The following is a 14,670-nucleotide window of genomic DNA, read 5'->3' as shown; positions in this document are numbered from 1 at the left end:
GCAGCTGCCACCTGCCTGTGGTGGCCTGGGGCTTCACCAGATTTTTATCTGGGTTGTGATCTTAGCTTTCAATGTCACTTCTCTGGGTATGTCTAGTTAACCCTTTCAAGGGACTGCCTCTGCAGTTTCACCTCCACTTTTAAACTTTTTATGTATAGGCTGATCCCCAGGCCGTGTTGGTTGTCCAGTCCAGTCAGTGTCCCTCTGACCTTGCAGCTTACTCAGTGATTGTTCACTATTTCAAAGCACAACAGTCACCTTTTCCCTCCGTCCTCTGTCTGTGGCAGTGTGGGTTATCCTATATCTGTGGCTTACTTCACTCAGCCCCCTTTTTTTTTTAAGCTATAGTTATGTGTGTCCCTTTTTTTTAATATAGTTCGGAGTGGCTTTGATAAGTAATTTCAATAACTTCGCCCGACATTTAAACTTGTGTGCATTAACAACGGTGGACTCACTGTACTGTTGTCACTCTCTGCGGTCACTGAGGGTCTGCTGCTTTGTGGTAGTGCTGGCTCCTTCCCCTGGGCAGCTTCTATCCCGTTCAGCCCTCAGTGGGGGAGCCCCTTCTTAATGGCCGGGGGGTGATGGCTAGTAGCCCGGAGCAACGTATTGCGGTCTGTACTCTTGGAGTAGACCCCAGTAGTGAATCTGCCTTCACTCAGGCACACCGCCACATCAAGGAAATTGGCATTAGCCAGGTAACAAGTGAAGGTAAACTTAATAGGTGAGTCCATGACATTTACTCTATCCATCAATGCCACAAAGGAATCCTTCCCACCAGTCCACAGTAGGAAAATGTCATCGATGTATCTCGTGTATAACGAGATACATCGGGCAACCTCAGGGTATGAAAAAAACATATCTTGCTCAATCTGAAACATATAGACATTAGCATACATGGGTGCTACCGATGATCCCACGGCGCACCCATGTAGCTGCAAATAAAAAGAACCGTCAAATAAAAAATAGTTCCTACAAAGAGTAAGTTCCAATAGTGTAAGGAACAATTGATGATTAAAGATCAATGGATCCATGTGCTCTTCCAGAAACCTTTGCATAGCCCTAAGGCCACCCTCATGTGGGATTGAGGTATACAAACTTTTGATGTCCAGGCAGCAAATTAAAGTGCCCTCCTGAACAATGTCACATCGATCCAACTTCTGCAGAAAAGATGTTGGGCGAAATGTAATAGGGTGCGATTTTTTAGACTAAAAAAAAATCGCACCAAATCGCACCTTTAAAAATCGCGTTTTTTGCCGCGAATTCGCATATGTAATGAGATGCGAATTAGCGGCAAAAAAATGCGATTTGCCGCGATTTGCCGCGATTTTTAGTCATGAAAATGTGCGCATTTTCAGTCATGAAAATGTGCGCATTTTTATAAATGCGCTTTTGTGCAAAAAAAAAAGTAAAAAAAAAAAACGGCGTGGGGTCCCCCCTCCTAAGCATAACCAGCCCCGGGCTCATTGAGCCGGACCTGGTTCCAAAAATACGGGGGAACAAAAAGCATAGGGGTCCCCCGTATTTCTGAAACCAGCCCCGGACTCTTGGACCGGTCCTGGTTCCAAAAATACGGGGGACAAAAAATCTGGGGGTCCCCCGTATTTTGAAACCAGCACCGGGCTCCAACAGCCCGCGGTGTCATGCCACAGCCGGGGGACACTTTTTATACAAGGTCCCCCGGCCAAAACATGAGCACCGTGGCTGGTCAGCCTTGGACGGGGTACCTGGAGGAGTGGGGACCCCCCCAATAAAGGGGTCCCCCCCCCCAGGCTTCACCCGTCCAGGGCTGAAGCCCGGGGCTGTCACCGGCGTCCGTGGCCAGTGGACGCCGGCCTGATAGGGTTAAATTCATCATACATATCATTACATTGCTTTTTACCGGCGAACTACAAGTGCCAGCAGACCTCCCCCGCATGCTGGGACTTGGAGAACCACAAGTCCCAGCATGCGGGGCATTAATGGGCCCGCTGGGACTTGTAGTCCACCTGTAAAAAGAATGTTTATAAAAAACACACACACAGAGAAGTACAAGTTTATTACACACACACACCTCAATTTTACACAGCGTTACTTACCATTCCTGGATCCAGCGCTGGTCTGGCTGCTTTACAGCCGGCTCCCCCCCGAACTGACAGGCAGCGGGGAGAAGCGGCTGTCTCCGTCGCTTCTAACAGCCTCTGTAGCGCTGTCCGAGTGCTACAGAGGCTGAGAGCGTGATTGGCTGAGCTACAGTATGCGTCTCCATGGAGACGCATAGCTCAGCCAATCACGCTCTCAGCCTCTGTAGCACTCGGACAGCGCTACAGAGGCTGTTAGAAGCGACGGAGACAGCCGCTTCTCCCCGCTGCCTGTCAGTTCGGGGGGGAGCCGGCTGTAAAGCAGCCAGACCAGCGCTGGATCCAGGAATGGTAAGTAACGCTGTGTAAAATTGAGGTGTGTGTGTGTAATAAACTTGTACTTCTCTGTGTGTGTGTTTTTTATAAACATTCTTTTTACAGGTGGACTACAAGTCCCAGCGGGCCCATTAATGCCCCGCATGCTGGGACTTGTGGTTCTCCAAGTCCCAGCATGCGGGGGAGGTCTGCTGGCACTTGTAGTTCGCCGGTAAAAAGCAATGTAATGATATGTATGATGAATTTAACCCTATCAGGCCGGCGTCCACTGGCCACGGACGCCGGTGACAGCCCCGGGCTTCAGCCCTGGACGGGTGAAGCCTGGGGGGGGGGGACCCCTTTATTGGGGGGGTCCCCACTCCTCCAGGTACCCCGTCCAAGGCTGACCAGCCACGGTGCTCATGTTTTGGCCGGGGGACCTTGTATAAAAAGTGTCCCCCGGCTGTGGCATGACACCGCGGGCTGTTGGAGCCCGGTGCTGGTTTCAAAATACGGGGGACCCCCAGATTTTTTGTCCCCCGTATTTTTGGAACCAGGACCGGTCCAAGAGTCCGGGGCTGGTTTCAGAAATACGGGGGACCCCTATGCTTTTTGTTCCCCCGTATTTTTGGAACCAGGTCCGGCTCAATGAGCCCGGGGCTGGTTATGCTTAGGAGGGGGGACCCCACGCCATTTTTTTTTTATAAAAACACTTTTACACATTTTTATTAACAGAACCATGCACAGATCTCAATGATCTGTGCATGGTTCTGTCAAAATCGCCTGTCAGAACCTGGTCTATTTTTTTTGCGATTTTTGGTAACATTGACCAAAAATCGCACCCTATTACATTTGCGAGTTGTATACTTTATAATGGGAAAACATCTGGATGCGAATTGAAATGTGACTAAAAATCGCACTTAGAAAAGTGCGATTTCGCGGTAAAAAGTGCGATTTTTTACCGCGATTTTCAACCTATTAAATGTGCGATTTTCGGAAAATGTGCGATTTCGGCCGTTTTTGACCAAAAATCGCACATGTCTAACAAATCACACCCTATTACATTTCGCCCGTTGTATCCTTCAGGAAGGACCCATAGCAGGATAAGAAGGGCTGGGCGAGACTGTCCAACAATCTGGATGCTGGCTGAAGCAAAGAACCCCGGGCAGGGATAATTGGCCTGCCCGGGGGTCTGTTGGCATTTTTGTGGAGTTTTGAGAGGGTGTAAATAAGTGGCACCACTGGGTGCCACACTTGTAGGGCCTCAACCGCTTTCTTCAAGATGGAGAACAATTCTTTTTGGTACTTAGGAGTAGGGTCATTGTTAAGTTTGCAGTAGACATCCTTATCACTCAGCTGGGCATAGATTTCCTCTTTATAATCTTTGATATTTTGTATAACAATAGCGCCACCTTTGTCAGCCGGTCTGATTGAAATACTGTGGTCTGACTCTAATTTTTTCAGTGCTTGAACCTCCGCTTTATTAAGATTCAGATGGATCTTCCGTGGAGTAGCCAGGTACCGCTATGCCGAATCATCCAGTAAGCGACTGAAGGTCTTGATAGAGCTGTTCTCTGACACGGGGTCAAAGGAAGACCGATTGTTTTGCGCTAAAAAGGAATCAAATACCGTAGGAGTTTTATCAATGGTGGAATTTTTGAAATGTTCTTTCAGGCGAAAACGCCTAGAGAATTGATGGACACTCAGTTTCCATTTGAAATCGTCATGTCCATTTGTTGGAACGAAACTGAGGCCTTTATTAAGAACATTTACCTCTATGGGTGTAAGGGCTCTACTGGAGAGGTTAAAGATCAGGCTTTCAGTTCGTCCCCCTGAATCTTTCGGGCCTCTCTTGTTCTGACCCCCTCCACTGGTGGCAGATTGTTTTTGCGCGCATTTCTGTGTTGTTTTCCACCTAAAGGGCCGCATGGTGGGCGGTTGAAGTCATCATTCTCAGAGAACTGAAAGTCACTGTCACTGCTTTTTAAGTGATCATCATCACCACCTTGGCTTCTTCTTTGATGCCATGGTCTGCGACATCTGCCCTGTGGTCTGCCTGACATAGGACCCTCAGAGCCCCCATACAGCCAATTGTAGACTTTGTTTTCCTCATAATCATTGTCGACCATGATCTTTTTATTTCTTTTGAACCACATCAGTTCATTGCGGTACTTGTCACATTGCGTTTCTAATTTGGTCAGCCACTCCTTGCTAGTATCTTCCTCCAATGTTTTGGAGTACTCTCTCTGTAAATTAGCAATTTTAGTACGGGTGGCGACAAGCTCCCTTTTAGCCTCCTCTATTACTAAAATCATCAGATCAAATCCGCATTTATTTAAGATAGCGATCCAACGCCTCACGAATTCAGGGTTAGTCCTGCCAATGCTTGGTACATTTCGCACCCTAAACCCCCGTGGAATCTTATGATTGCAGTAATAGTTAGAGAGGGAGATGCTATGTAGCTGATAGTCTATTTCTCACTTTCTAATTTTCAATAGTTGGTAATAGGCATCTTCAGCTTTATACCCCAAATCAGTAGCAATGACAATCTCTTTAGAAAGGATCCGGTCGATCTCATCCAGGGAAAAACTAAAAGTCTCTCCAGATTGTGCAGTTTGTATCCCACTGAGACCTCCAATCTCCTGCGACAGCCCTCCTGCTGAAGCAGTATCCATATTGAGTGCAGGAGCATGCACAAGAAACAAAAAAAAATAAAAAAAAATCCAAACAAAAGCAGTGACGTGCAGGTGTCTGATTAATCACTACACCTTTCAGGTGCACTGCCCACAGAGTCACAGAGGTAGGAGATTATATAAATTTTTCAACAATCCAGCATAGAACAGGTGCCTTGCAACTTGGTCAACATGTAGTCGACCCACATAGAAATGTCCACACTTGCCGGCACTCAGGTATAACAAATGCTCCGGTGCCACTCTTACAAAATACAAAGAATCCAAGGAAAAGAGCAATCAGGAGACTTGTGACCAAAACAATAATCGGTATTGCGGAAACTTGAACGTTTTCTGGTCCTCATTCCCTTCCTCAGAAATCCTACAGCACAGAATGATACAAAGAACCCCCCTACATATACCCCTGTACTCACCATACCACGGCACACTTCTGGTCCTCGCAGCAGCGGTACCATGGTAACTGCAATGCTTACATTCCACCAGGTCCATGCAGCGTTCCATGAGCTGCGCATGTCATCTGGGATACCTGGCGTTTCTGGATCAGCCCGGGCAGGCTCAATGGTATAGCTGTACTGACTGAAAGCAAAATAAGACATACAATGTTTTTATTTCTGATTGTATGTCTTATTTTGCTTTCAGTCAGTACAGCTATACCATTGAGCCTGCCCGGGCTGATCCAGAAATGCCAGGTATCCCAGATGACATGCGCAGCTCATGGAACCCTGCGTGGACCTGGTGGAACGCAAGCATTGCGGTTACCATGGTACCGCTGCTGCGAGGACCGGAAGTGTGCCGTCGGATGGTTTCCGGCACCGTGGAGGCAACGTACAGGGACGCCGTGGTATGGTGAGTACAGGGGTATATGTAGGGGGGTTGTTTGTATCATTCTGTGCTGTAGGATTTCTGAGGAAGGGACTGAGGTCCCGAAAACGTTCAAGTTTCCGCAATACCGATTATTGTTTTGGTCACAAGTCTCCTGAGTGCTCTTTTCCTTGGATTGTGTGTGTATGTGTGTATATATATATATGACGGCCTGGCTTATGAGACCTCCTTACAAAGGAGGAAAGGATTGTCTGAGGCAGTTATCCAGACTATGCTAAGGGCTCGTAAACCAGTGTCTGCTGCAAATTAACATTGAGTCTGGAAGATTTACATTAGGTGGTGTGAGCGTCAGAAGGTTAACACCTCCAGGTTCAAAGTGGCCAGATTGTTGGATTTCATTCAAGATGGGTTCTCTACAGGTTTGGGATTACAGTCCCTAAAAGTACAGATTTCTGCTCTATCCATCTTCTTTCAGAAGAGGATAGCCTTTTTGCCTGAAGTTCAATCCTTTTTACAGTGTGTTACCAGGTTAAAAACCCCATATAGGCAGCCGGTGGCGCCTTGGGATTTATCGTTGGTTCTGTCAGTTCTACAGAACCCTCCTTTTGAACCGTTAAGGTCGGCTGACCTAAAATATGTTTCTTGGAATTGACTTTTCTGTTAGCCATTGCTTCGGCTAGGCGTGTTTCGGAGTTAGGAGCTTTGTCCTATAAATCTCCACATTTAATTTTTCATGAAGATAGGGCTGTGCTTTGAACAGTACCTAAGTTTTTACCAAAAGTGGTTTCTTCTTTTCATTTAAACCAGAAGATTGTGTTTTCCCCACCAGAAGGGGCAAAAAATAGGTACAAATTAAGGAATTTGGACATAGCTTGTGCCTTGCGAATTTACGTCAAAAGGGTAAAGGACATCCGCAAAACAGATATGTTGTTGGTTATGTATGATGTGCATAAAAGAGGATGGCCTGCGTCTAAGCAGACAATTGCCAGGTGGTTAAGGTCAATCATTGCCTTTGCTTACAACAAGGTCAGTAGACCTGTTCCCTCTCGGATTAATGCACACACCACTAGGTCAGTTGCTTCCTCATGGGCTGTGCGTCATGGAGCTACAGTGGAGCAGTTGTGCAGGGCTGCCACTTGGTCCTCTGTTCACACCTTTACCAAATTTGACAGGTTCCATGAGTTCGCGATGGAGGGCGCTTCATTTGGACAGGCAGTAATGAGAACTGGCAGTCTGAGCGTACCCTCCCATAATACCGGCTCCTGAACGTCCCAAGGTGAAGCAGTGTCACCGGACTGGACGAAAGAGAAAAGGGGATTTTTGTAAGAACTTACCGTTCAAACCCCTTTCTCTGAGTCCAGTCCGGTGACACAGCGATTCCTCCCCTATGCTCAGTAAGTCATAATGTTCATGTGTATCATGTTATGGTTATATGATTGTGCATATAAGATGTCGGGCATTGTACTGAGTTGTGTATCCTAGTGTGCTTTAGAAAGTGAACTGAAGCATGATGGGATGCGGAAGGGGAGGAGCCTGCAACCAGATGAAAGATTTCAGCATAGGTGCCTGGCTCCTGCGGACCCTCCTACATCCCAAGGTGAAGCTGTGTCACTGGACTGGACTCAGAGAAAGGGGTTCGAACGATACTGACCCATATTCACATTACACAGGGGGCGGGCGTTCGAAGGGCGGCATTCCGCTCGCTAAGCAGCAAAAGAATGCTGCTTAGTGAGCGATCCTAAATCAGTCCCCCTGTTCCACTCACTTACTACGCTCTCACACACTGGTGCCTCCCCAGTCCCTGCACAAATTACCTTCAGCCAGGAGCAGCATACCACAGATCAGTGGGCAGGGCTGCTGCTACACTAGTCCACAGGAAAAGCTACCCCAGGCACAAACAAAGTAGTATGATAGTTTTTAAAAAGGGGCAATGCCACGGGGGTCCGTGATTAGGCCACGACCCTTTTGAAAACTATCATGCCAAGCTTTGTCTCCCTGTACTGTTCCTTTGTACGGCGCTGCGAAACGCTTGTGGCGCCTTATAAATAAAATTATAATAATAATCATGCTAAAGGAGACCAGGCCACTGCTATAGGACCAGGGGAGGGGACACTGATTACATATCTTAGAGGGGAATCCTGAGTCTAGCCTTGTTTGCCTCTGCCAGTCCGCAGCACATTGCAATGCTGCTGCTGGTCATAAGAAGGTGCCTGTGCCGGCACCCCCCTGCTCACGTCTATGGCAGGCAGTGGGGGTAAACTGTGAGCACTCACTTGCTGCCCTCAGGCTACCCTGCTCCATGGAGTCCTCCTCCAGGCTGCAAAATCTGCTGCTGCTCCTCCACATCATGATCCCCTGCCGGCTGGGACAGAGAGACCATGTGACTACACTCACCAGCTCTCAGCAACTGCACTCATGTCGGGCAGCTGTCAGCCGACTCCCCTGCAGCAGCGCCGTGGTAGTGACTGACGTCTGTGTGACGTCTCTGTGTATATAAATATATATATATAAATATATATATATATAACACAGTCCAGGTGGCGCCACTCTTCAATAAACACACAGGATAGCAGGAATACTCTACGTTTCGAACTTTAATCGTTCTTCATCAGGAGATGATATATATATATGATATATTCTCCCAAATAGTGGTTGGGGAGCTAGCCTTTCCTGTAGGAGACAGAGGTTCTATAGAGAGACTTTGATTGCTGTTTCCATCATGCTTGTAAACAAATGTTTTATATGCTTTCCAATTAGAATATTCAATTCTTATTGATGCATTATGACAGTGGTGTCAAACTCATGTCCCTCCAGCTGTTGTGAAACTAAACGTCCCAGCATGTCCTGCCACAGTTTTAGCAATTCATTATATAAAATGCATGCTGGGATGCAGTGGCGGAAGTCCCGGAGGCAATGGAGTCAATTGCCGCCGGGCGTCACGTCTGAAGGGGACACCCGGCCTGACATCCATTGCCTCTGGTAAACTCCAGCCCCTGCGTGCCAGCAAGAATACTTTATGACGAGAGCAGCGCTGCAGTGACTAGCAGCGCTGCTCCAGGAGCTCAGTCACAGGAGGAGACGGGACTTCCTGTCACACGCAGAGAGCCCCTGTCTCCTCCTGACAGCCCTGCAGCCCGTCCAGCTACATCAACTCAGCCCTGCAGCCTGTCCAGCTCTCCACCTCCACCAATCTTCTGGCTAATGAACTAGATAGATGCCTCTTTTAGAGGTGAGAGGGGGGCAGTTGTAGTGTGTGTTGAACTATTTGTATATTGTGTGTTTATCTATATAGGGCTTTGTTTATATACATGTGTTGCTTTGTGTGCATGTAAGGGCTGATATGTGACTGTGTTTACAGAGGTGTGTGTACAGTACATGTGGATGTATGTGCATATGTAGTTGTGTGTATACATATGTGTATGTTGCTGTGTGTATACATGTGGGTGTGTGTGCATATGTAGCTGTGTGTATACATGTGTTTGTGTGTGTATAATTGTGGGTGCATGTGCATATGTAGCTACTGTATGTGCATACATGTGTGTATGTGGCAGTGTGTATACATATGGGTATATGTGCATATGTAGCTGTGTGTATATATGTTTTTGTGTGTGGAAGTGGCAGTTTTTAATTGTGGGTGTATGTGTTTATGTAGCTACTGTTATGTGTATACATGTGATGTATGTGGCAGTGTGTATACATGTGGCTTTATGTGTGTGTGTGTGTGGCTGTGTGTGTGCCTATGTGGGTGTGTCTGCATATTAGGCTGGCTAACCAATAGTCTTAAGAAATACTTGGTTTTTCGTGTGTGTGTGGGGGGGCAACATTACACTTTCGCCTCCGGGCCTCTGTTATAAACTTACGCCACTGCTGGGATGTGTAGTTCCACAACAGCTGTAGGACCATGAGTTTGACACCACTGCATTATGATTTACAGCACTAACCTGCCTTGTAAAACACTACTTCCATTGCCCCTGAGGAAGTCACTCTGCTGACGAAACGTGTTGGGCCTGCTAGATCCTTTGGAAGTCCAATCTATTGAAATTCATTTTATAATATATTGTACATTTTTATGCTTTATTTATATCACTTTGCCCAGAGGGCATTTTTTTATTAAAAAAATACAGTTTTTTTTACCAATCTTGTGTAATAACTGTTAGCACACTCTGAATTCTTTCTTATATATATATATATGTATATATATATATATATATATATATATATATATATATGAAAAAAGAGGTTCAGAGGGCACTTTAAATTAGTAGACTGTTTTGTGAATGTAATATAAAATAAAAAACATAGCCCTAGGGGCATAACAATTGAGTAAAAGATTACAAATAATATTCAATAAAAACATGAATTCAATTCAGATGTCGGATGTTGATGGTAGGCACAAAAGTGCACGAGGCCCAATGCAATGACTTCATCAGGGGCAATATATACAGCAAATCGGTAGCACCTTAGTTGTCAAAAGGTGTAGCTGATCTCTATACTCTTTAGCGAATTGAAGTTTTCAGATTAATTGGTGAAAGTGGGAGCGGTGTGCACTGTGGAGATCCTGACAGAGTCTTGATTGTGGAATAGCTGCCCAAGCGATAGGACAGGGGTGTGTGGGCTATTGAAGGGACCACTGGAGCCTTTGCAAAAGTCTGAGATCCTGAGTGTCCCCTGTGGAATTAGAGAAACAGATGTATTGATGAGTACCAAAATCCCCTTTTTGTAATGCAGAAGACTTTCATAACTTAGATTTAACTATGTTGTGTTTAAACCTTATAACAAATGTTACTTTTATTTTATGCATAGCATCACACAATGAAGGAAATTATGTCTAACAACAGTACAACTAACATCTCTCAAGCACGAAAAGCAGTGGAGCAACTGAAGATGGAAGCTTGTATGGATAGGATAAAGGTATTTATGGCATTCAAATAAAAGGCAAATAACATGTCATCTCTAAATTTGCATACTGTTTAATCTGAGTTTTTACTCCAGATTTTGTACAATAATACATTATTGATTTCCGAATTATTGATTGCGAATTAATGCGATTTGTGTAAAAATATGGAGTGGGGTCCCCCCTCCTGAGCATAACCAGCCCAGTGCTCAAAGAACCGGTCCTGGTTTTAGAAATTCAGGGGTCAAAAATAATAGGGGAACCCCAGGATTTCTAAAACCAGCACCAGGCTCAAGGACCGGTCCTGGTTCCCAAAATACGGAGGACAAAATGAGTAGGGGTCCCCCCCTTTATTTTGGCAACCAGCACCAGGCCCAAACAGGGCAATGCCACGGGGCATTATGCACGTTTCCCCAGCCAATGCTTTCATCCCTGTGGTTGGCCAGCCCAGGCAGGGACCCTGGAGGAGTGGAGACCCCCCAATAAAGGGTTCCCCCCTCCAGAGTTACTCCTGCCCAGGCTAAAGCCCGGGGCTGTCCCCGATGCCCCTGGGGCTGATAAATGGTTAATATTAGATTAAACTAGTGTGTAATTTTTGGAACTGCAAGTCCCAGCAAGCCTGCACCGCATGCAGGGACTTGGAGAACCACAAGTCCCAGCATGCGGCGCATTAAATGGCCCGCTGGGTCTTGTAGTTACACAACATGACAAATAGGGAAATAAAACACACACACACACACACACACACACACACACACACATGAACAGTATAACTTTATTACATACTACATTAATTCATTCACACATACATTACCTATGGATTCCCACAAAGGCCTGTCCTCTTCTCCATGTAGAATTCAAACAAGTACCTGTTGAGGGAAATTATACTACCCACACGCCTCCCTTCTCCGCCCTGCAGTAACCCTGTGAGAGAATCCCAAATGATTGCTTACATTTGTGGCACCTCCCACATGCCGGGGTTTAGTCCTGCCCCGCCGCCAAAGGCCACTCCTTATTCACTGGTGGGCGGGACTAACCCCTGGCATATGGGAGGATCTGCAAAGGTAAACAGTCATTTGGGCTTCTCTCACAGAGGTACTTCAAGGCAGAGAACGCATCCATCAATCCAGGAGGCGTGTGCTGAATATAATTTTCCTCAACAGGTACTCATTTGGATTCTACATGGAGAAGAGAACATGCCTTTGTGGGTATCCATAGGTACAGTAATGCATGTGTGAATAAATGTAGCATGTAATAAAGTTATACTGTTCGTGTGTGTGTTTTATTTCACTATTTGTCATGTATGAGCCAGTTACACTCACTAAGCTACGGTGCGCAGGACCGGAAGTGAAAGTGAAGCAGAGGAAGACACACGCCTGTGCCAGCACGTATGAGGGACAGCGAGTGTGGGATGCCGTGAGAGAGGGTGTGAAAGGGAGACATAAGATGCAAAAAGCGGCACATGAGTGACTGAGTGCCGGGCTGAAGATATCAATAGCAGATCACGTGTATCCGGAGCCGGGTCGCAGGGGGAGGAAGGATGCCGGGACGGACGCCGGGTCTGGGTCTGAATGATTAGAGGTGCAGGTCCAGGGGGTGAAGTATCAAGTCACCAGGCAGGTAGGAGTGCTGCCACCAGGCACAGAGAAAGGAGGAGGAGGAGGAAGAGGAAGAAGGAGGCTGCCGGCAACAGCAAGTATCAGATAACTGATAGCATTATTGCTATCACCATTGTATTGTATTGTATTGTATATTGCACTGAATGAGCTTTTCTCTCTCTTGTTTCTCTCTTCTCTTTTCTGTCTTTCAATGTTTGATTGTAATTGTATGGTACTGTATTGTATATTTTGTATGGTATTTTCTACGCTAGGATTGGTATAGGTATAGGGATCTGTGTACAGTAGGTGCATCAGCACTGCCATAAGCAATTCTCTCTGTTGTCTCTTCTCTTCCTTCCTTCCTTCCTTCACTCTTATAAATAGTATTATTTCACTCTATAAATAACATTACTAGTATTATCATTTTACACTAATATCAGTGTAGGTGTATAGGTGCCCATATAGATCAGTAGTCATAGCTCCCGGATAATATCCACTCATTATAGTCTAAAATAGCATAAAATAATATAGTTTAATATAATATAGTATAATATATTACACCCCTAAAGGAAAGGTAGTACCCACCCTACTAAGACCATGAGCGGGGTCGTCAATCTCACTTAGGGCCTTATTCTGATCGGTGCGGCCCGATCAGAATATGCGGCCGCAACCGTGCAGGCGAATCCCCGCCTTCCATACGGATCGCCACCTGCCGTCCGTACGCGGATATGTGGCGATCCGCATGAAATTGGACGGGGATACGCCTCCTCCGTCTTGGGAGCTGCCCCTGCATTCGATGGTCGCCGAACATCGAATGCAGGGCCGCACGCTCCACCAGGTCCCGCAACACAAGACCACACGGACACTTGTCCGTGTGAAATCATGTATGGGGGCGGGCAGCTGACATCCGGCGATGTCAGATGCCCGCCCCGTACCCACGCGTCACGGCCTCATTACCATGCATACGCCCCGCGTTTGCATGGGAACGCCCATGAAACGGGGGGCGTATGCATAGGGTAATGAGGCTAAGTAGCCCCTCACGCCCCTCTACGCCCCCTGTGCGGCGTATAAAGAATCCGTGCGGCGAAATCGCCTGCACATGCGCAGAGTGACCTCTGCACATGCGCAGACGATCAACATCGGCGGTCCGTCCGCATGCGGGAATATCCGCACCGATCAGAATAAGGCCCTTAGTGAGTATCTTGCCAGATGAATGCGCACTTGGATCACAAGATCCAGGGTAAATACATCTGTGTGAGATGCATAGAGATTACTTCTTTGGAAGCCCAGATTTCTGATCTAAAGCAGACCATTGAAACTATGAGGGACATTACCAAATTAAAAGAAAGCTTTCGCCTCACGGTGGAAACTTTGGAGGATCAGGGGGTAATTAGCAACAGAAGAGGAGGATGAGCCAGCTAGCTGGGTAACAGTCAGAAGGGGTAGTAGGGGGAGGAAGAGGTAGGCCAGTGCTGTCTTAACTAATCCCTCCTGTTCTCACAGCACTCTTCTTGTATTTCAACTACAGCTCTCTAAAGGTGCCCACACACTAGAAAGATCTGTGATCTTAAGATTTATCTTAAGATTTCCCTTGAACTGCCCAACACAAAAGATTTCGTTCAAAAGAGTACATTTTGACAAAAGATTTATCTTAAGATTTCAGAAAAATTATAATAATGGGCAGGACTATGCAGAAGATATTGGCAGCTCAGTGAACATTCTGCTCTGTCACAAGTGGACTTGGTGTATACTTGCTGAATTTTGTGCTTTGATTTAACTGGCATGGTAACCATGTCTCTCAGTCAGTCTGTGGGCGCCGGAGCCGGCGTATGACGTCAGGATTATGCGTCTCCCCCGGCACGACGCGCACGGACGGGACAGTTTGGTAAGGTATTTATTCATTGTATGTATGTTATTGTGTATCTCTCCTCCTTGATAAAGGGGCCAGATGGCCTTGAAACGTTGGCAATAACCAGCCTACTGGTCGTTTTTTCTGAGTGCTGCCGTTAGAGACTCTCTCTATCTATCTATCTATCTATCTATCTATCTATCTATCTATCTATCTATCTATCTATCTATATATATATATATATATATATATATATATATATATATATATATACCTGATCCAGATAATGGCACTCGAGAGGCAGTTTTTGATGAAAAGAAAGGATGTGTATTAAATGCCAAGCTTTCGGGGTGTAACCCCCTTCATCAGGACACAATCCTACAGCAAATAACCAATGCACCAAACAACATTTAAATACCTAACCAAGTGACACTTACCATGC

The 14,670-nt window shown here is 46.2% G+C and overlaps 1 protein-coding gene across 3 annotated transcripts in view; it reads left to right on the top strand.

The window, feature by feature from the left end:
• The window catches only part of GNG4 (G protein subunit gamma 4), a 77,301-nt gene that overhangs the window by 38,511 nt on the left and 24,120 nt on the right, over window positions 1-14,670 (top strand). For all 3 annotated transcript variants that reach the window (XM_083176388.1, XM_083176387.1, XM_083176390.1), the window contains one exon: window positions 10,691-10,798. In XM_083176388.1, coding sequence (XP_083032514.1) covers window positions 10,700-10,798 — 99 coding nt within the window. In that variant the 5' untranslated portion in view covers window positions 10,691-10,699. The remainder of the gene's footprint in view (window positions 1-10,690; window positions 10,799-14,670) is intronic.

This window comes from Crinia signifera, chromosome 3, assembly GCF_055691185.1.
Source record: "Crinia signifera chromosome 3, ASM5569118v1, whole genome shotgun sequence".
Classification (NCBI taxonomy): domain Eukaryota; kingdom Metazoa; phylum Chordata; class Amphibia; order Anura; family Myobatrachidae; genus Crinia; species Crinia signifera.
Note: the sequence above shows the minus strand (reverse complement) of the source record. Positions and strands in the feature narration are given on the sequence as shown.